This window comes from Etheostoma cragini, chromosome 20, assembly GCF_013103735.1.
Source record: "Etheostoma cragini isolate CJK2018 chromosome 20, CSU_Ecrag_1.0, whole genome shotgun sequence".
Taxonomy (NCBI): Eukaryota; Metazoa; Chordata; class Actinopteri; order Perciformes; family Percidae; genus Etheostoma; species Etheostoma cragini.
In genome coordinates, this window is record NC_048426.1 from 13,531,354 (window position 1) to 13,552,343 (window position 20,990).

Genomic DNA, 20,990 nt, shown 5'->3' on the forward strand with positions numbered 1-20,990 from the left:
ATGGAGTCCAATGGAAATTTGTGAGTGACCCCAAACTTTTGACCGGTAGTGTAAATTTATGTTTAGTTTAATTGGCAAATAATAGCCAGGTCGAGAGCTGTAGTTATAGTTTTTGCCCACACGGGGGCTCACTTAATCAATATTTATATCTGACTGGTTACCAAATACAGTCATCAAAGTGATCATAGCAAAGATTTTAATGAGTTTCAAAGAATAATTTTAATATGTATGTGCCAAATATTGTATTGTAAGGTTCATAGAAGACCAGAAAGACATTTGAAGTTAGAATCTGTATTCACATTACAAACATAATATTTGTCAGTGTTTGATCAATTCTCACATCTAGCTCTCAACCACCATGCGACCACCTGTTTATTGCCTGTTTGTTTCTTTATAGATAATTTAATAAGAAACATATGTAGATGTATGTACTGGCTCCTTTTGTTGCCTCTGTTTAACACTTTCAGCTATGAAAGGAGAACCAAACTTGCCTTCCTGCTACTTGAAGACAACCGGAATTTAAGGAATGTAAAATATATTTATTCGCATTTAAAGTTAAAGAAAAAAGCTTACATAACTTTTTTCATCTATATAAATCAAAATTACTCTTTTCTTTTCAATGCTTTTAGCCTTTTCCCTTTGTTTCTTCTTTTTAATTCATTCATCTCCTTCCCAACAATCTTACACTGCATAGATTATGACAGGAAAAACAAGAGCATGAGCATCTTGAAAGCAGACACAAGGATACGTAAATCATCAAACTTCAACAATCAGACCTCTGATGAATATGTATGAGGCTTCTAGCACTACTCAATCAGGTGTTCAATGGCATGAGCAGGTAAATCATTTACAGCAAGCATGTGTGGGAAAAGACTCCAAGAAAAGCCAGCCGCTTTAATTCTGTGTGTGTGTGTGCGTGTGTGTGTGTGAGTGTGTGTGTGTGTGTGTGTGTGTGTGTGTGCGTGTGCGTGTGCGTGAGTGTGCGTGTGTGTGTTCCTAATGAGTTGTGCATGGAATGTTTGTTTATGACTTTGCCGCTCTGACTTCTGAATTTCCTGTTGCAGTTTTCTGTGACAGCCAGTTTATGCTCGGCATGTCCTTTTAATTATTTATTCTCAACCTCCCAACCAGGGGTAGGCCTACTTGCATCCAAAGATGATACTTCTGCAGAGCGTAAGTAATTTATTTGTCCCACTAAACATAATTAGCTACAAGCTGATGACTGGACAGACAATGGCCGGAGTCAGTTGTTGCGATTGAGAGTACATAAAACCTTGTTAGCATGCAAACAGAGAAGATTAAGAAGCCAAAAGCAATGGATATGCCCATAAGTTATTTATTGCAAACCATTTCAAACAATTTATAACAATATGTACAGTATATGGAAATAGTTACCAACACTGCCTTTAAGGCCCTAAGCTAATAAAATAAGTAACTGGGCCTACTGGTGCATTCAAACAACAGTTCGAGCTCCACCTCTGAGTTGCTGTCTGTGTGTCCGGCAGAGGAGAGAGACAGCCATGCTTACAAGCTCAGAATACAACCAACTAATTGGTCAAATTATCTACATTATGGTACTTTTGGCATTATTGATCCTACATCTTACAGAGGCAAAATTATCAAACATTATCGTACATCTGGTATCACATGATGGATGTTGAAGCTACTTCAACTCATCTGATAGAGGCGTGGTTGTACCTCATACAAAAAAGGGGAACCACTGCTTTTGTTGATAACAAGCAGTTAAAGCTGTGACCAGTTCAATCAATAGCCGTTCACCATTGTTTAAACATAATTTAACAATATATTTTAGAGGGGAAAAAATACTTTACCCCCAAGCCTCTCAAACACGAGATTTTCCCATGTGTCGTAACAGGTGGAAATTGTTTCAAACTGGATTTTCCGTGTCATGTGGACTATCTACATGAGCTGTGCTGAGAACATAAGCTATGCCAGTAGAGGTCTTGAGGGTTTAAATTGCACACCTGCAAGGCAGACAGACTGACTCATTCCAATTTTGCACCACTCTCCTATATCTTTTGTACCTTTCCTTCCCCCTGTACAGCTGTACACACTAGTAATGTACTGGTTCACCTGACAGTGGCTTCAAAGTTTCAGATTGTTCTGGCTATTGTTTTTTCTGCAAAATTTATGAGAAGATTTGCATCCCATTCTGAATGTTATGTTGTTAGAAGTATAAATATGACAATGTTTTGAACAACTTATGCAAGAGCTTGAGCTGAATACTTCTGGTTTATTCAGAGCAGTTTTGTTTTCCCTGCTTCTTTTTTGGTCTGTTTACATGGAGGCAGAAGAAGAAAACATATGCCATTACTTATCTGGCATTTAGGATTTTCATGCTCCATTGAAACACTCACTAATTATTCTGTCGTCGTTTTTGGCAAAATTCTGCCTGCAGTGCATCTCCAGGTAAAGCTTTGACTCCACAGGTTGTGTTTTTTTTCTAAAAGCCTTGTGAGCCTAGAGAGAATCAAAATACTATAAAAGCAAATGAAAGCCTGTAAAGGGTTTTCTTCCCAGTCAAAATGCCCTGCAATGTAATTGCAGAATTGTCTTGTTTGTTGATTGCTATTTTGCTACTTTTGTGTGTCATCAAACAGTAAGAGTAGACATCACAACAACACTATTGTCTAGTGGCTGGTTGTCCAGTGGCTAGAAATGGCGATAGGTGTAAACCGAGCCCTGGGTATCCTGCTCTGCCTTTGAGAAAATGAAAGCTCAGATGGGCCGATCTGGAATCTGGTTCCTTATGAAGTCATAAGAGAATTTGGCCCTCCCGCCCATGAGAAATGTTGGCCCATGAAAGAGAGACATCAATAGCTACATGCACAGAAATGGCAGGGAAGCTTATTGTGGGACTGGCTCTATGTTAGCTGTAATTCTGCACCAAGGCTGAATTTGGGGAAAGTGACTTCAGATACACTATTAGAGGACCACTAATTTCTTTATAAAAACATCTTAAAATATAGCACACTTTCCACATTCTCTAATTTAGAGCTCTATTCATGCTCTTGGGAGAGGAACTATAGAACAATGCCATTCTTGCGTGCATGGAAATTTGATAGCTCTCTAATGGCTGGGCTCATGACAACTTCAGGACTTACTAACAAGGTGGCGGGTTGTAAAATTCTGAGAACTCCTGCAATGGTGCATTACTCACTCGAATGGTTGTTTTCAGGTAAAGTGAGTCATCTTCCAGCAGAAATGCTCTGAGCTGTTGGTGCTCAAAGCCCAATCAGTAACAAGCCTACTAGTGATTCAAGTGGTACAGCTTGAACAATATTTAAATAAACACCTTCTGTAAAACAAATTCCCCACAAGTTAACTCATCATTTGCATTTACCTGGAAGTCAGATCGTGGCTCAATGAAGTTGTAACCTTTTATTTCTCTATTCATGAAATGCTATCAAACATGTATTCACTCTTTACTGTTTTACAATGAACAATGCTTTTTTTCTCAACCCTGTAAAGGTTGATATTTAAACAGCTGCAGATTTCGCTGCGTTTTGTTCATCAAGTGTCAGTGACGGCAGAAGTGGCTCAACACCAAAGTGAATGACAAATATATGATTCTTTCATTATCACAGAAACACTTCATGTTCCTGTTATATCACACAACCAGCAAATTAATGAAGAGGGAACGTTGCTTTAAATAACCCTGTTTAAACAATGAAATTCAACAGAATGAAATAGAAAACACATGTAATACACACAATTATCCTAATATACTATCAGTTAAAGTGGACAAGAATGGCAACTAAACATTTAGACTAGAACAGCAAGCTATGTAATTGATTGTGTATTTTTTGCAAAGAAAAAGGCAAATTCACTGTTTAAAATACATTTTTAAAACCACAATGGCATATTTTCAGATCTAAATAGACTTTCAGTAGCCTATACATTTGTTAAAATATTAATCATTACACTCATACTGTATATCTTTCAATTGAAAACAGGCTAACATTTTTACATCTGTAGAAATTCAGTCAAAGAGACGGCGACTGTATTTGTTTGTGACTGCTATGCTGTACAAACCGTGGCTACTTTATGAAAGCGTTAACTAAGTTTCGGTGTGCTGTAAATGGAATTTCTTTATAGCCTAGTCAATTTGCCTGTCAGTATGAAGACTGACAATATTCAGATTAAAACTGGAGTGGAGAAGAAACCCTGGAATACACTAGCGGACATCATTCTTGTGAGTATTCAACCAAAACAACATGTAAAGCGTAGTTGTCTTGAGGTATGCCGTTATTTACAACAGCACCTCATCAATCTGCCATAGTCGTGGAGGTGGGAAAGCGTTGCACTCTGTGTGACATTGTCAGGATGCTTGACAATTGACCCCCGTCCTTTCCTTTTCTTCTCCTTCGGGACAGGAAGTTGCGGCACAGGTAGGACAGGAACTTGTCATGCAATGAGGCGTAAATAAAAGGGTTGTAGCAGGCGGAGCTCATGGCGAGCAGGTGAGTTGACACCTGGATGATGTTCACGTAATTCTTCCCTAAGATAGAGAAGTCTGTGTCCAGGTCACGGATCAGATTCACCACCTGTGAAGTTAAGCAATGTTTAGCATACAAGGAAAAAGTCATCTGATAATCATTTCCAAAATGTATTTCCTTAAGGAATTTGTTATATTAAAGGAATAGTTATACATTTTGGGAAATAGCCTACACTTTAAAGCTATAGTGAACAACTACGTTATAATAATGATCGTCTGTTACATTCAAGCCATTGCCAAATTAATTGATACAAAGTTAATTTAGACTCTCAGCTCCACAAATCTCTCTGTATTTGTCAGTGTGGCTATGTTTAAGTAATGGTCGCCAAGCGCTGAGAAAGGACATTAACGGTCAGCTTTGGAGAGGAAGAGGATAAAAAAAACAAAGATAAGTACCTCTTCTGAAGAGTGGCTACATTGTTGATCTTCTCATCTAACTTGCAGCAATGAAACAATTAAGCAGTTTTATCAATGTCCAACTAGAACCTAAAACTATAGGCCTACAGGTCCGATTTTAATTAATCTTGGTGGACTGGTGTAGCATGGGAAAAAAGAACGCACTAACAATTCTGGAGTAGATCCACATCAAAAGGGTGGGTACAGGAAATATTTTTTACTTTTGTTAACATTGCGAGATAGGGCATGGCCTTGGCGGAGGTCTGCGTTCTCCGAGTGCTATTCTAATATAATCGTGTCTTCATGTAGCAAATCCATCAAATCATCTGTCTCTCTTTTCCATTCATCTGTACCTGTAAGGGAAGCCACGAGAAGGCAAAACAAAGGACAGACACCAGCAGCAGGTAGAAGGTCTTCCTCCTCCGTCTGCTCCATGCAGCCCTCGCAGATCTCAACTCTTCAAACGCCGTCAAGCCTGACATGGTCCTCTGCTTCAGATGATGGGTTATAGCACAGTAGGAAATGGAGACAGCAGCCAGTGGAAGAAAGTAGGAGAAGAATAGAATGAAACAGGAGTAGATGAGGCGGCCTCGCTCCTGGCCATCCCAGAACTCCTCACACACTGTCATCTGCAGCCCCGCAGCACGCAGGTCAAGGTGGACGGTGTGAAGTGCTGTAGGTGTAGATAAAGCCAGAGAGGACAGCCAGATCAGGACCACCAGACCCCAGCAGAACTGGCACCCTGCTCTTTTGCGAATAGGATAAGCCACAACCACATATCTATCCACCGCGATGGCCATGAGGGACAGGACCGCTGCGTAGACAGCTGCAGACTGCATGACAGTGACAAAATGACACATGTGGGGACCAAACACCCAGCCACGTTGGTCAAAAGCATAAGATGCAGTCACAGGGATGCAGAAAATGCACATGACCAGGTCGACCAGTGCCAGATTGCTGATGAGGAAGTTCGTGGTGTTGTGTCTTTTCTTGTTGTACCAGATAAGAAAGAGCAGGAGGAGGTTGCTGGAGCAGGCGACCAGCACCACGACAGAGTAGAGAGGAATGAAGATGGGCTTCAGGTCGGACAGGAGTTCCAGGCCAGAAAAGGAAGGGGCAGAGAACGGGGAGGTGGAGAAGACGGGGTGAGAAGAGTTGCAGCAGGAGGAGGAGAAGGTGTTTGAAGAGTCAGACATGGATGGAGATAAAGAAGAGCCTGGAGTAGAAGAGTTGACCCTGGATTGGTTCAGTGATTTCGCCAAGTCCATAGCTGCAGGAGCCAGAATTCATAACAAATCAACAATTATACATGTTTTGCACATATGATACCTCATTTTACTTCATATTTTCCTACAAATATTGGCACAATTTATCAATAGAAAGTATTTTTTTATTGTGCCCAAGTAGATATTAATGTTATGATAAGATATGGAGATTAAAAGTTTTGAAGATGGGACACTAATTTGTCTCTTTAGTCAATCTCATTAAAAAGCTGCAGGGCTTGTAAGTCCTCCTCAATTAGAATACATATTTACTTTCATCTGCATGCTCTCGACGACATCTTATCTCCCTCTTCTTTTCATTCAGATTTTATTTCACTCTGCTTCTATATCTTTTCTATCTCATTCTTTGGAAACCGTTTTTTGCTTCATCCATTTAATCAATGGGACCTTATTTTTGTCTCTTATTTCCATCTTTAAATATACAGCAAAAATACCATCTTTAGAGTCTGATTCATAAAGATTGTCATCCTAACATCTGCTAACATCTGTATAATGAATCTACACTGAAGTCAGTCAGATTTCATGCGTTAAACTGGGCATGGATGCTGATTTATTTTACTTTTCGCAGAGGCTTAAAATATCTTTCATGGCTGGGACTTATATTTGGTTCATTAACAAAAACCATGACAGCAGTGTAGAGTGATCTTGAATTGTTTTTCTATAAAATGAATATGTTTGGGCTGTTTTAAAAAGAAGAAAAACCTTTTTGGTATCATCACTGGTAGAGCATCCTCATTTTGACAGCTTAATCAATAAATTAAAAAAGAAGAGAGAGAAAAGATCACACTTTAAAAAAACTTATCTACAAAACAAATGCAAATTCCAAATAGTTCTAAAAGCAATTGAGCAGAGACCTCCTGTCCATTCCTTTTGTCACAATGTTACTTTTCTTTTACTAAATCACCTGAATTTCTCATGGAGGATCGGTTTGATCATGTCCACTATGACAAGCAATAGGTCCCTTTCCTCACGCCGATTCAGCTCATTGCATTGCATTGACCAATTATTTGCACAAACAACATACATTTCACACACATCTGTTAGCTTTTTTAAATAAAGCTTAATCTGCCCCTAATACACAAAATACAACTCAATCTTGTTATTAAACAACCATTTCTTCTTTAAAAAAAGGTGATGCAAGTTTGACAGTTATCAGATTGCATACATTTAAAGTATCAATTAAAAGATAAATACCTCTACGAGATGCTAGTAAGCCATTCGAATGACTTTCGGGATCTGTTTGTGTCCTCTGTCCGCAGGCAGTCCCACTGTTGTGCAGCCTCACCCCTTCACTGCAGCCCGCTCTGCTTCAGAAGGTGAGGTGAGCTCTTTCTCGCTCTCTCGCAGAATACAGTGTTCATGTGAGTGAGTCACCTCCAGCAAGATGGCTTGTCATCACCCGCAATGAACAATCATAATCACGATATTCCTCGTGGGAACTATACAGCCACTCTGGTAATAAAATGTGATTTTATAACGACCTTTTCTTTTGTTTTTATGGGGGGGTTAATGCCATGGGATCACTATAATTTTCCTATGGGGACTTTTACTGTGTCTGTGGTTTTATATAGTCAATTTATAGTGATCCTGACACATTTGATGACATTATTTCCCCTATATTGTCACTTGTGTTATCTTAAATGTACCTTGTACTATACATATCAACTGAGTGGCAGAGCTGATGTTAACTTAATTATTATCCCTGAATAATTTTTGTGATGGTAAATTTCCAGCTTTGAAATTTTTTCTATAATGAGGCCACTTTCTAAGCAAACACACCCACAAGCCAACATTAGGGAACAGAAACTAAATTGAACCATTAAGGGACAAACCACGACCCTTCTCCATCAGTACACATCTTAAATATTTATGAAAACTAAAACTAATTTAAAAATTGTGAGTCTTGGTGCAAGAGCTGCAAAAAAAAAAAGAAAAAAGATTTATTAAGTGTGTATCTCCAAAGGGTATTCAGGACAGAATTCATTAGCATAGGACCAATGTAACAGAGGGCTTATAGTGAATATGATGAACATTTCTATGGATCGGAAGACATGGGAAAGATTTAAGCAGTTGTAAAATTATTTATCATTATTGTTTTGCAAATTTGGAAAATCCACAGTATAAGAACAAATCAAGTTTGTAAAAAATAATGGTCACCGTCAATGCAACCAAATGTAGCACTCTGTTTTGTTGCACAGTATTTGCTTCTAATTATGATGACCTTTTCAGCAATAAAAGTTCATTGCTTCTAGATGTAGTAATTATTTTGCATTTGAGTTGGATTAATAGATGCAAATTATTCTTATAGGTATGGAGACATCGGAACAAGGATGCAATTTACCACCATACTGTACAGTACAGTAGGCTACACATTAATTGATTTCTCAGGGCAAGAAATGGCTTTAGTGTCCATAATCACTGCTCCCACTGGTGGATAGAACTCCTGTTGCAACAGTTCTTTCACACAGAGCGTAGGGGTGTTATCAGTCCGCTCCATGCACACTGCTGGAGCCATTTCATTGGTTGACCAGCGTGTGAAGCTGGAGGTGTAAAAGTTTATTTAAATGTGGCCTAATTGGTTCAGCTGTGTTGCGCACAGCAAGGTCACAGCTTTTTGATCGTGGTTAAGTGTAGAATAAAGATTAAAAGAAGACCAGTTATTATGTTTGATTACTTTTGTTTACTTTAAATAAACGGATTGTCATATCCAATTTAAGTTTGAAACTCTTGGACAACAAGTAATTCATTGACAATTCTTATTACCAAGACACGCATTTACAGAGATGCCACACGTCATTTTCCAACCAAACAAACAACAGATGTGCGTCACCACACACTTTGTCATCATGGGGGATTTTTTTCCAGCCACGGCCCGGTCAGGCACCAGTCACGGACCTGCCGTGGCCCCAGCACCCATTTATGGGTACTGGGGCCACTGTGGTCTCTGTTTTGAGGCCATTCCTTTGAATTCCCCAAGCCCCAATGTAATGTTCATGGCAAAAATGCCTTCAAATAGTCTAAACGTTTAGGTGTAGAATAGGCATTTGTAGCAGTTTTCACCAATGAATGATATTTCATTTTTTACTAGGGACATTACTGAGTCATTACAAGGGACATGAGTCATGAGGCAATCTTACTTCTGAAGGAAAAGCAGACTCAGGTGTAAACAGTGCTTACTGTTAAATCACTGCTATTGTCTGCAAACTCAATAAGCTTAAAGCCCCATTTGGTTAGTTTTCCTTTCACATACTGCCTGTATGTGTCATGTCTTGGTTGCAACAATCCGCTTATTGACACTGATGTTTTGTCCTGGGTGGTAATGGGTCTTGCAGCAATCTTTGACACTTGAGTGGAGACCTCAAGCGGAAAAGATTGCCATGTTCTGGTGTACCTTGCTTCCTGTCGTTTTCTGTGTCCTCATGTGAAGGTTGTCACATTCTGCTTCTTTGTGCCTTTTTCCAGTCACAGTTCCACTTGCTCAGGTCTCGTGATTGCCATTATACTATATGTCCAACATATCTGTCCATGTGACCTGGCACTTTCCCGTGACAAAACCTGTCAAAGTGTGTCCCAGGTTGGCTGGAAATCCCACAGAGATGACTGTTTCCTGTCATTAGCACCTGCAGATGTCTTCCAGTTTCAGGAGTGCTGCGTAGAAGACGAGTCCTAATATTTAAAGAACTCGCCGGTGGTTAGGTCAGCGCAGGGATATTTTCATCTTTTAGAGGTGTTTGTTTAGGTAATAAAGGTTTTGACTGTGGCTTTTGTGAAAAGCAACTTAAACAGCAGCTGCTGCTAGGATTTAGAATTATTTACAAGGTGGCTTACTGAGAGGAATTTCTTTGGTGATGGAGTATCAGCATCCATCTCTGTTCTCCAGGAATTATCTTGCTGGGACCTTGAGCTGTCCTAGTGGGGTGACTGCAACCATAGAGCTTAATCCAGATCATGTGGGTCCTTTTGGGTCTCTGTGGACAGCCATGACACTCACCAATTGAAGATTGTTGCCAGAGCTGCTGCTGTGTACAATGGGAGAGGGGGAATCTGCATCAGAAAAAAACATTACAGAGACATGGATCAATTCATCATCTGTACATCTCACAAATTGATATTGAATGGTATTAAGTGGTTTAATTTTCCTTCAAAGATTCAACCTCGTTCAAAAATGCATTTGATTGGAAACTAACGTAATAGAAATATAAATAATTTTGTTGATATATTACATATAATTATATATAGTTGATATATAATTCTTTTTTTCAAGGGATGATTTAGGGTTATAGGGATGCTGAAGTTCTTTTTCTCAGAGGACACCACAGGCGGATTTCTTTAACACCTTCCACAAATGGAAATTATATTTTCATCAAGGATAGCCAGTCAAATTTCAATTTCCTGCCATTCCCTGTTTCACGCTATCATGTCATTCCAATCTGACCCACGACCACTAAGCACGGCTCTGTGACCTCCAGAGTTGGCAACTCACTAACTTCACTCACTAAAAATCATAAAAAAGAACCCTCTGGAATGGTGCGTTCAGCTGATTTCACCCTTTCAGTCCTCTGGGTCCTGAAAAATAGACAGCAGGATATTTGGGTTTTCATGTCAGGGACCTCATCTGAAAGTGATTCACATTAGATAAGAAAGCCATGGTTGCTGTTTTTCAACATCATATTATCATGAACACTGAGGTGTTCATTTAAATTTGGCGTCATTTTGGAGGATCTAGTTTGTAGTGCAGTTGAACTGTACAGTAAACTCAAGGTCAAACTAATCAACTTTGCCGTTCTTGTGTTGTACATTTCCAGTCTATAAGGGGAGTTTAGTTAATATTAAATGTAACTTGTTACATTTAATATAACAAGCAACCGTAATGCAGCAGATGCTGCCTTTCAGTATCTATGGGCCAAGTTTAAAAAAAATTTTGGATCCTATATTACCATAATGAAACTCAGTGGCATCCCTACCTAGTTTAAGCCCACATGATTTACCACACTTTGTACATGAATAAAATGTTCGTTGCCGCCATCTAAAGATACTGCAGTCAGAAAGGCAGACTACACATTACACTGTTTGCTCATATACTGCATGCACAAATACACACCCATTTCTACTTATATACTGTACCTGTGAGGGCCCTCGATTACATAAACCTATATACAACCAAGTCAATTATCGTAAGTTAACTGGACTATACTTTCTTCTCACCGTCACTCTAAAACAGTCCTCACTTTGCAAGTATGTCCTCACACCTTAGATCTCACATTGGTCCTCACAAAGATAGACGCACAAGAGTAAACACAAATGTGTCTGAGATTATTCCAAGTTTAAAATTGTACCTTAACTACCTAGCTAAATAAAACAGTGCATTTGCTTCACTTTATGTGCAGACAAATGAGCAGAATTCGACTTTTTATTGAAACCTGGGTAAAACTTCACTTGTAAAATCAACATGGTAAAAATAAACATGTTACACAACATTATCAGGAATATATCACAGAGCATTCCTACTGTCACCAATATCAGTTTTCCAAAAGTAAAAGCGTCGGCAAGACGTCTCATTTACAACATAGTACTGCATGTGGTCCTTCATTAACCTTGATATGTATTCAAAGTAAAGAGCCATTCTTGTAACAGATGATGGGAGTCACTACACAGACCAGATGCCAGTTGGGAAACTACAATTATATATTTTCATGGTGTGATGTGGTTAAAAACAAGGAATGAATAAGTACTTAACATTCAGTTGCTGGGGAAACAGAGGATGATGAGGGTCTATAATTGCTTCTTTGACCGCTGTTAACAAAAGCTTTGGCCATAACACTGCTATCATATAATACTCAATATAATTATATAATGCTCAAAATGAGCATCAGGGGAACAAATCACTGCTTCTGAATGCATGCGTAATTAGTTCTTTTTACAGTGTTATTTTAACACATTTATTTCTCCGGGCTATGAGCGTCATCTTCCTCTGCATTGTGCGTCTCTCCCTCCATGTCCTCTTCGTTCTGTGTTTGGTTTGTTTCAGCTGGTTTGTTATTCTGAGACGGCTTTAGGAGATATTCCAGCTCTTCTGCGCTGATGGCCACCTTCTCAGGAATCAACCACCTCTTGAAGTGTTCAAGAGCACTAGGGAATGACGGTACACAAAAGACAGAAGGCAATAAGAATTAGGTCTTTTCCACTAATTCTGTTGTCTGGATAAGCAAATTACACAAACTCTATTACATTTAAAGCATATCCTGCCTCAGTCAAAGAACAGCAGATGGAGCTATTCCTGCAAAATTCAACATTAGAATAAATAATCAAATGTGGTCAGGAGGATGCAGTTTTTTCTTGGGCTTAAAATGTTTTTTTAACAGACCAGAAGTTAAATTGAGAATAGAAGTGTTCCTCTGGCAGTATAACCTTTAACCTAATGCTTGTGTTCTGGCAGTGTGTTTAACAGCATAATCCATCCAAACCTACCTCTCATCCATGTCACCGCTTTGGAAGAGCTCTGAGGTCTGCGCGTCATGCAGAAATCTATCCCAACATTCTTTCTTAGCTTGAGACAAGGATCGCAACATGTCTCTGGAAGTCACATCACTTGACTGACCCTTTAATTTCTTCAGGCGGTTCTCTGCACCAAAATGTAGACAAAAAAAATACAGTATTTGTATCTTAAATCAAAATGTTGACAATTATGAATGGAGGGTCAGGGGCGGGAAATGTCTGACTTTAAAAGTGCACAAACAGCAGGGTGCCACAGACATACCAACGTGTTTGGCTATTTCAGCAACATCATGGTGGTATGCGAGTTTGTTCCTCTATTATCATGTATAGTCAATCAAATAGTCAATAAGTCTAGGGTTATAGGATTATTTACATTATTAATCTCAAGATTGTTTCCTCAGTTAATTGACTTCATTCATCATTTAGTGTATAAAATGTCAGAAAATAGTATCTATCAGGATTTTGAAATCATCTAAATCAAATCATTCCCACAATCTACCACACAAGTTGATTGAGGAGGATGTGTGACGGATGTTATAACCAGGTGGATTAAGGGCAATTTGAGCTTCAGTCATGAAAGAGGCAAGAAGGATGCCTGTACCTAAACTGGCTATGTAGCTCTCAGAATCCTCCATGGGTTCCCATTTGGCGATAGAAGAACTGGTATGTGTCCAATTTGATTGTCCATTGACCTGCACTCCGACTTGTGCTGCTGGCTGGAATGAATCTTTGAACTCCGTGTTGATCTCCGGGGTTGCTTCCACTTTTACCTCCGGCAGACTGGAGCAGATTTCGGTCCACAGCTCGCCGCTGGACCGAGCCTCCTGGCTCTCAAAGTCGTCAATCATTCTGGTGTACAGCCTGAGGAAGAAAGACATTTCAACATGAATTAGCGTTAGCCCAATTTTGTTGATGACCTAGTTCTTTCGGCAACATTAAAACAGGTATGTTCGTGATACAGTCAGACGAAAAAACAGAAAAGGTAACTACGCATATTTTCAAATACTAGCTAGACGCACTCAAAACCTGAGCTTTAACTAACTTACTTTTCGTTGAGTTAGCTAAATTGGTGTCTAAAACCTACTGTATTGACTATTGTTGTGCATTTCAAATGTTCTTAAAACGGCTTGTCATCCTAATACATTACAAATGTGTCTTACCTTTGTCAAAATATCTATTTACTAACCGTTTCGTCTGATGTATGTATATAGAGATTAGCCTCGCTAGCTAGCTAACTGTGTCCATGATCCACAATCTTTGAGCGTGAGCCCACTTCCTTATTTAGGGTCATATGATTAGACGTTGCAGCTGCCCATCAAACTGATTTGCGTTGTGATTGGATTTCTGGGTCTTCGTGTTGGACAGTCCACATCTTATTGGCCAGACGCTGTGTTTCCCTCAGTAGGGAGCCAGGAAGTTTGTCTCAGCTGGAAGGAAGGAAGAAACAGTTGCGAACTACCAAGGTAAACAATCCCTGCTGACCTCTGTTAAATTATTTTTTACGTGCGTACGGACTATTTGAACAACTGACATGAGCACTGGAAACTGTTCTATTATATTATATGTTGATATTGCAATAATATATATGCATATGCTATATATTCCGGGTCGCGAGCGCTGATCACCGTGTCACTGCAGGGAGATTCAGTGGAGGACATGCTCGCAGCCTTGCGCCTGGCAGTAGTGGCAGTCCCGATGGGTGTACTGCTGTCCCGGACCATGGCGTGGATGTCCAGTGGCAAAACACACCCAGAACTCATCAGCAGGCTGAGGGGTAATGGTATAATTGGCTGTTGTCTTTGACATTACAATGTCTATGGCTCAAAATGTCAAGGTCCAAAATGTAAACATATTTTGAGTGTGGAAGCTGGTGCTGTGATACTGTATTTAAAATAAACTATGGTGATACTCAATAATGTGGATATTGGATAAGCAGACAGACCCATTAATTATTAACTTAAGTCAGAAAAATAAAATAAAAATGGACATGTAAACTACTGCTATATTGTAATACCTTAAATGTAATTAAAAGGACACGTTATTATATGGTCACTCACAATTATGGCATATTTGAATGTTTTTGCAAAAAGGAAAACTGAAAAGGGCTACTGGATTAATGACAAATGGATGTGGCAATTGGAAAGTAAAATTGAAATTAAAATGGAAAATAGAAAAGCTTTAGTTAAAGGTAAAATGTAAACAATAGCATTTATAAGAAAATTGGAAAGGGAAATTGCTAAAAAGATTTAAATTTATCCTTTTGTTCTTTCATTTGTGAATTCAACCTGTTGAAATGAGTGGGCATGTGTAAAATACATAACTGAACTGTAATGCAGCGTTTAGACAAGAAAAAGATAAAATGTACGTTATATCATGATGACCGAAATACCCACACCATTTTTAAAACAAAAAACTATATATATTGGTGTACCACCTAGCCTTGAATATCAACCCAATACTTTGTGTTCGTTCTCATATTGCTCTTCTAAAAGCCTGAAATAATTACTTTTTCCCTTCACGTTAAAGGGAAACAAATCCATCAGGAAACAGACGTCAAGCTCATCTTGCACACATTTCACAATTTCCAGTTCAGCTCCGTGTCATTGCTTCTTCCTTTCTCCTCCAGATCACGAGGTGATACGCAGCGACCGAGTGTTTGATGCCATGCTGGCAACAGACAGAGGGCTCTACACCATAGACTATCCTTATGCAGACTCTCCTCAATCCATAGGTATTCATTCCAGTCACTCTTTACAGAACTATACACCTATCAATATAGTAACTGGTATTTGAGCGAATACAGTCTGTTGTAGAGTAATAGCTGTTTCATGAGCATAGATGTGTGCTGTGACTGTGTATTTTCTTATGACAGGCTACAGGGCGACCATCAGTGCACCGCACATGGTGAGTTACAACACTGAACTGCTTGGAGGTGTGAGCGGATTTCCTAAGGTGAACTATAATTCACTTAGGTACATACACAAGATTGTCTGTTTATTTTCCTATTGGCCTGGTTTGACAGCATGCTCATGCTTTGGAGCTGTTAAGTGACAAACTAACTGAAGGGGCATCAGCACTTGATGTGGGTTCAGGAAGTGGATATCTCACTGCCTGCTTTGCAAGGATGGTAAGTTCTGCATAAAGTTCCCTACCAGTTGACACAAAAAACATATATTAAGGGGGCAAAAGCTGCATTTTTCTGTTTGTAGACAGGACCCAGTGGTAGAGTGGTTGGCATTGAACACATCGATGAACTGGTTCAAATGTCAATAAAAAATGTGCAAGCTGACGACCCAGAACTCCTCACCTCTGGACGCGTCAAACTTGTCGGTGAGTCAGGAGAGGACTTCCATCTATCAAATTTTGATGTTGCACAGCTATGACAAGACTATAAAAGTCAAACCTACATCTGTCCACAGTGGGAGATGGAAGGCTTGGTCACCCAGACGGTGCGCCGTACGATGCCATTCATGTTGGTGCAGCTGCAGCTACTATTCCTAAGGCTGTAAGAACGCTTATGGCTTTTATTTTTTGAAAATAGAATAAAATAAGAGAAATCATGCACTTATTCAGCATCCAAAGTCCTAAAACAAGGCGGCACAGAGAGCTAAGGTGAAACACATTGCAGTACATCTGACCACCATTAATTTGTCTCTTTAACTGAACTTACCTCATGTAAATTGTCTGTTTTCTGCCCTCTCATTGTAAAAGCTTTTGGAGCAGCTGAAGCCTGGAGGCCGGTTGGTTCTCCCAGTGGGCCCTGACGGTGGCAGTCAGGTGCTAGAACAGTACGATCGGCAGATCGATGGGACCTTTCTCAAGAGAGCTCTGATGGGAGTGGTTTACATCCCCCTGACTGACAAGAGGCGTCAGTGGCCTGGGTATTGCACGAAAACACTCCTATCATTTTTAATCCAAAATCAATAAAGGAAAACCACTTTATGTACTGACAAACCTCCATCATGCGCCTCTGTAATCTTCACTGGGTTTTGTGCGTCGTGAGTCACATCTATCTCCTCCTGTAGCTTGTTCCTGATGATATACATGCTGTCCTTCCTTCTCTCCCCAGAGGTGAGCTCTGACTGCAGTGTGGTTTCCCCTACAGGAGATGGCCTTGGTGCTGCATCTCCACAACCCCGTAGCACTCCTCATGGTTTCACTGTGCTCCAGTCTTAACAGCCACCCACCCTGCTGGGTCGTCACCTAGCAACTTACAAGGAGGATCTAGCTCTGTTTGGCTGACCAGATTGTCTTTCAAGAGTGATAAACAGTGAGTGACCACCGCTGAACTGATGACCTTATTCCCAGAATCCTTTAAGTCAGGTAGAGAGTGGTAAGGATATTGTGGATGTCATAAAAATGTTGTCTGAGATCTAAGTGATTCACTGCATTATTTTTGGGTAAGTCAGTGAAGTTCAGCTATGAGACAAATTCAATTAAAGCTTAAGAAGCTACAGTATGTGTTCTTCTGGATGCCTGTGGGTAATTCACATGAGATAATCTAACGGGAAAGCTTTGGCCATGAATGCTGTAACACATAAAGACAAATGCAAGTACAAGTCAAGGAAGTTAAATGACAATCCAGCAATTTAACAAAGTAATATATATGTGATGATAAAAACTTGCTGGCTTCCTATACTGTATGTTTAGGATATGTCCTGTTTGACATTTAGCCAGAAATTATTTTTTTGAAACTACCTGTCCACAGCTATTGATGTATACACTTGTAAGTTTATTAATAAAAACCATCTAAATTTATATTTTATCGTTTTCATTTTTCTACTGAAAATTAATACATATGGGTGAGTGAGAGATAACGGAAGGAATGTTTAATATTTTAATGAGTGTAGGACACAGGAAAGAAGGCAAAAATTGTCAGTATTATCTGCCGGAGGTAACGTCCTCATTCTTTTTTTAATTACTTAAGTGGCACAAGACTTATTTCTAGATCACCTAAAATACTGGATAGACAAAATGGCTTTACAGTAAAAATGTTTTAGTTTTTCACAGAAAACCCTATTTACTCTCAATAGATTCTCTTCCAAAACAAAATATAAGATGTAATCTGTAACAAAGTTAGTCAATAAAAATTCAATAATCGAAAATGTACACAGAGGAGAAAACTCTTATTACCCTTAAAATGACCTCTCACGTTGTTATCTTTCAAGACCTATCGCACATCATTTCTTAAATTTAATAATCTTTGATCCAAATTTTAAATAATTTTTCCAGAGAATTCCAACTTTAAAACCTAAATCCTCCAGTTTACTCTGAAAATCATATATATACATATTCTAACTAAACTAAATATACACTATGAGCAGTTGGTGGCGATAATGCCTCGGTGAGGAGGTTATTTGTCCCGAAGGTCGAAGAAAATGAAGAAAAAACGAAGTTTGACGGTTTGAACTACACATTGGACTGATTGGACTACAAATTAAGGTCATCATTGTGCGCATGAAGCGACTGTGTAGCAACAAGGACCTATGGCTTAGAAGGAATGCACGTGAGTGTGTCGGTTAGAGGCTTGAGAAAATGTAATTTGCTCTCTTTATACTTTTCTGGTCAAACAGGAGTTATTGCGCGTGGACTTAATCAAATACAAAAGCACTTTATTTCGGTTTATAACGTGAATTCTGTTCTGAATCGTCGTTTTCATTATCTTCGGTGTCAACAGAGCAGCTCGACCATGGAGCAGGCAGCTGTCGCCACCCCAACACCGGCCGAGGTAAACTGCCCCGTGTCGCAGGAGAAAACCACAACGAAAGAGGCGACAGAAAGTGGAAAACGTAAAAGCGACGAACCGGGTGAACCTGAGACAAGTGGCCGAGGAAAGAGGCGGAGAGGAGCGGGAGGGAAGAAGCTCCGTCCGGGCGAGAGATACATCCCTCCTCCGCAGAAGCGGAACGAGGGTGTCAGCTTCCGCCAGGAGCATTTTGATGAGACCTCCTACTACTTTGAAGGTGGTCTGCGCAAAGTGTATCCATACTACTTTGACTTCAAAACGTACTGCAAAGGTCGGTGGATTGGGAAGAGCCTTCTGGAGGTGTTCAAGAGTGAGTTCAGAGCTGAGTCCATAGAATATTACCAGAGGGCTGCCAAAGAGGGTCGCATCCGGCTGAACGAGACACCTGTGGAGGACCTGTCTACGGTGCTAAGGGTCAGTGTCACCATTATATGATTTTATGTCGGTAGAACAGAATAACTCGGGAGCAAACTTAATAAATTCAGGTGTGATTTTATGAAAAGTAGTTGGTTGATATTAGTAGGTCAGCTGGTTAATAATTGATTTTCCTCTATATGACCTAGCACTAAATAATACTTTGTCACTTGGCAGAAGTAGAGCCAGGAGTTTAACAACCAATCCTCCTATTAAAGATGTTACTTAACCAAATCCTAATACTGCAATCTAATGGATTTAAGACATGTTGGAGAAACAGTCACCTGAGGCTGAATGCTCTTTGGTTCCAGATGCTACAGGTGCTAAGGTATTGTTTAACATTGTGGAAGAAGTTTAAAGTCTCCCCTGACTATCCACAGAATAATGACCTTATGAAGAACACAGTGCACCGTCATGAGCCCCCTGTGGTCGGCAGACCCCTGGAGGTTCTGGTGGACGATGGGGAAGTGCTTGTGGTCGACAAGCCTGCCTCCATCCCTGTCCACCCCTGCGGCCGTTTTCGCCACAATACAGTGATTTTCATTCTGGGTAAAGAGCGGGGCATCTCTGAGCTCCACACGGTTCACAGACTAGACAGGCTCACCTCTGGAGTGTTGCTGTTTGCCAGGACACTGGAGGCATCAAAGAAACTGGACCAGTTGGTGAGAGACAGACAGGTATGTTCAGGATGGGGTGGCTTTAAACTTTCACTTTGTTAAATCCACAGTAAAACAGTCAACAGTGACTTATATAGGTCAGTGGATTCAGACAATAGTGGGATGAGTTTTCTCAAAAATCTCTTTAGAAGTGCTTTTGCAATATCATTAACAAAAATGTCCTTTACATTTGCGCTTTCTAACAGCTTGAAAAGGAGTATGTATGCAGAGTAGAGGGGGAGTTTCCAGAGAGTGAGCTCATCTGCGAGGAGCCCATCCTGGTCGTTTCCTTTAAAATTGGCCTCTGCCGAGTCGACCCAAATGGAAAGGAGTGCAGAACGGTCTTCCAGAGGCTTAGCTTTAATGGAAAAACCAGTGTGGTCCGCTGCTTACCTCTGACTGGCCGCACACACCAGATCAGGGTCCACCTCCAGTACCTGGGCTTTCCCATCCTCAATGATCCCATCTATGGTTCCTCAGCCTGGGGGCCTCACAGGGGGAAAGGGGGAATGGTGGGGAAGAGTAATGAGGACCTGCTGCAGGCTCTGGTTGAGGAACATCGCTCTCAGGAAAGTCTTCACCTGCTGGATATTCCAGATGATGGGATTGGGATTGAACAAGAGGCAGAGAAAAACAAGACATCTGAGAAAGAAGATCCATTGGATGGCATCTGTGAAGTTAACAGAAGTGGAGAGAGTCACCAGATTGACGCACAGGTGATGACCGGTTGTAGCTCAAAGAGTGAGACGGCGGATAAGGCGAGTCAGGGCTGCACAGATTCAAACGGTAACAAAACCACGCTTGAATCTCGACCTACAAAATCAAATGGAAATCAAACGGAAGCAGCAACTCCCAAAACTCAACCAGAAACTAGAGACCACCTGTGCAGTGAATGTAAGTTAGTACGACCAGATCCCACAGAGAAGGAACTCATCATGTATCTCCACGCTTTACGCTACAAAGGAGCTGAGTTTGAGTATTCCACTCGCTTACCCGATTGGGCCAAAGAGGACTGGGTGGAGGCTGATTGGAGCTGACCGTTGATGACTTTCACGTTTAGGTTACTGCCTTCATGCATGTTTAGTTCAAACATTTAAAATTGATCAGAAATCCTTTAAAAAGGATTTGCGCTGAGGCCATTTGGATTTTTCTGTGATGCAAATGTGTCTTAACATATGCTGTTTCCACCAGAATTGAGAATGTAGAAATATGTTTTTCTTTTGGTGCCAAGTTGTTTTCTGCCTAACGTACATAGAAAATAGCTTTGTAGTCATTCTCATTTTTACTTTTTAATGTTTAAACATATAGTTTTAATTTAATGTCATCCTTTATGCCTGTAATCTGCTCATTACTCCAACCTATCTATATATATATATATATATATATATATATATATATATATATATATATATATATATATATATATATATATATATGAATCAATTAAAAGACATGCTGCAGGAAAATGTTCCATTGAATTT

At 40.0% G+C, this 20,990-nt stretch overlaps 4 protein-coding genes across 14 annotated transcripts; 2 read left to right on the plus strand and 2 right to left on the minus strand.

The window, feature by feature from the left end:
- Positions 1-3,850: 3,850 nt before the first annotated feature.
- On the minus strand, positions 3,851-6,203 carry prlh2r (prolactin releasing hormone 2 receptor). The gene is made up of 2 exons (XM_034858838.1): positions 5,269-6,203; positions 3,851-4,568 (listed from the first exon to the last, which is right to left on the minus strand). The coding sequence occupies exons 1-2, from the start codon at positions 6,181-6,183 to the stop codon at positions 4,290-4,292; spliced, it is 1,194 nt and encodes a 397-aa protein (XP_034714729.1). The 5' UTR covers positions 6,184-6,203; the 3' UTR covers positions 3,851-4,289.
- A 5,394-nt stretch (positions 6,204-11,597) lies between these two features.
- Positions 11,598-14,095, minus strand: ccdc32 (coiled-coil domain containing 32). Of its 3 annotated transcripts, none has more exons than XM_034858874.1 (4): positions 13,854-14,086; positions 13,295-13,554; positions 12,667-12,820; positions 11,598-12,327 (listed from the first exon to the last, which is right to left on the minus strand). In XM_034858874.1, exons 2-4 carry the CDS (start codon positions 13,539-13,541, stop codon positions 12,138-12,140), a joined length of 591 nt encoding a protein of 196 aa, XP_034714765.1. In that variant the 5' UTR covers positions 13,542-13,554; positions 13,854-14,086; the 3' UTR covers positions 11,598-12,137. The 3 variants fall into 3 exon arrangements, with proteins under 3 accessions (XP_034714765.1, XP_034714764.1, XP_034714763.1); XM_034858873.1 differs by having other exon boundaries at positions 12,133-12,327; positions 13,880-14,095; XM_034858872.1 differs by having other exon boundaries at positions 12,133-12,327; positions 13,295-13,559; positions 13,854-13,962.
- Positions 14,049-17,449, plus strand: pcmtl (l-isoaspartyl protein carboxyl methyltransferase, like). 7 transcript variants are annotated; one of them, XM_034858860.1, is made up of 9 exons: positions 14,049-14,156; positions 14,332-14,473; positions 15,320-15,424; positions 15,566-15,597; positions 15,716-15,820; positions 15,903-16,023; positions 16,113-16,198; positions 16,405-16,574; positions 16,763-17,449. In XM_034858860.1, the coding sequence occupies exons 2-9, from the start codon at positions 14,350-14,352 to the stop codon at positions 16,773-16,775; spliced, it is 756 nt and encodes a 251-aa protein (XP_034714751.1). In that variant the 5' UTR covers positions 14,049-14,156; positions 14,332-14,349; the 3' UTR covers positions 16,776-17,449. The 7 variants fall into 7 exon arrangements, with proteins under 7 accessions (XP_034714751.1, XP_034714752.1, XP_034714749.1 ...); XM_034858861.1 differs by having other exon boundaries at positions 16,799-17,449; XM_034858858.1 differs by having other exon boundaries at positions 14,332-14,467; positions 16,799-17,449.
- Positions 17,450-18,080: 631 nt separating this feature from the next.
- On the plus strand, positions 18,081-20,868 carry rpusd2 (RNA pseudouridine synthase domain containing 2). 3 transcript variants are annotated; one of them, XM_034858809.1, is made up of 4 exons: positions 18,093-18,199; positions 18,371-18,853; positions 19,234-19,530; positions 19,716-20,868. In XM_034858809.1, exons 1-4 carry the CDS (start codon positions 18,194-18,196, stop codon positions 20,544-20,546), a joined length of 1,617 nt encoding a protein of 538 aa, XP_034714700.1. In that variant the 5' UTR covers positions 18,093-18,193; the 3' UTR covers positions 20,547-20,868. The 3 variants fall into 3 exon arrangements, with proteins under 3 accessions (XP_034714699.1, XP_034714700.1, XP_034714701.1); XM_034858810.1 differs by having other exon boundaries at positions 18,144-18,230; XM_034858808.1 differs by having other exon boundaries at positions 18,081-18,853.
- Positions 20,869-20,990: the final 122 nt, after the last annotated feature.

What these genes read in the sequence shown, in the direction of transcription:
- pcmtl (XM_034858861.1), top strand. Translation starts at nt 14,350, where the DNA reads ATGCTCGCAGCCTTGCGCCTGGCAGTAGTGGCAGTCCCGATGGGTGTA. An exon ending in AGACTCTCCTCAATCCATAG is followed by an intron (nt 15,425 to 15,565) that starts GTATTCATTCCA and finishes TTCTTATGACAG; the next exon opens with GCTACAGGGCGACCATCAGT. An exon ending in CAGCTACTATTCCTAAGGCT is followed by an intron (nt 16,199 to 16,404) that starts GTAAGAACGCTT and finishes TCATTGTAAAAG; the next exon opens with CTTTTGGAGCAGCTGAAGCC.
- prlh2r (XM_034858838.1), bottom strand. Translation starts at nt 6,183, where the DNA reads ATGGACTTGGCGAAATCACTGAACCAATCCAGGGTCAACTCTTCTACT. An exon ending in TCTCGTGGCTTCCCTTACAG is followed by an intron (nt 4,569 to 5,268) that starts GTACAGATGAAT and finishes TTAACTTCACAG; the next exon opens with GTGGTGAATCTGATCCGTGA.
- ccdc32 (XM_034858874.1), bottom strand. Translation starts at nt 13,541, where the DNA reads ATGATTGACGACTTTGAGAGCCAGGAGGCTCGGTCCAGCGGCGAGCTG. An exon ending in GAGCTACATAGCCAGTTTAG is followed by an intron (nt 12,821 to 13,294) that starts GTACAGGCATCC and finishes ATTTTGGTGCAG; the next exon opens with AGAACCGCCTGAAGAAATTA. An exon ending in AGCGGTGACATGGATGAGAG is followed by an intron (nt 12,328 to 12,666) that starts GTAGGTTTGGAT and finishes GTCATTCCCTAG; the next exon opens with TGCTCTTGAACACTTCAAGA.
- rpusd2 (XM_034858808.1), top strand. Translation starts at nt 18,194, where the DNA reads ATGCACGTGAGTGTGTCGGTTAGAGGCTTGAGAAAATGTAATTTGCTC. An exon ending in ACCTGTCTACGGTGCTAAGG is followed by an intron (nt 18,854 to 19,233) that starts GTCAGTGTCACC and finishes GACTATCCACAG; the next exon opens with AATAATGACCTTATGAAGAA. An exon ending in AGTTGGTGAGAGACAGACAG is followed by an intron (nt 19,531 to 19,715) that starts GTATGTTCAGGA and finishes GCTTTCTAACAG; the next exon opens with CTTGAAAAGGAGTATGTATG.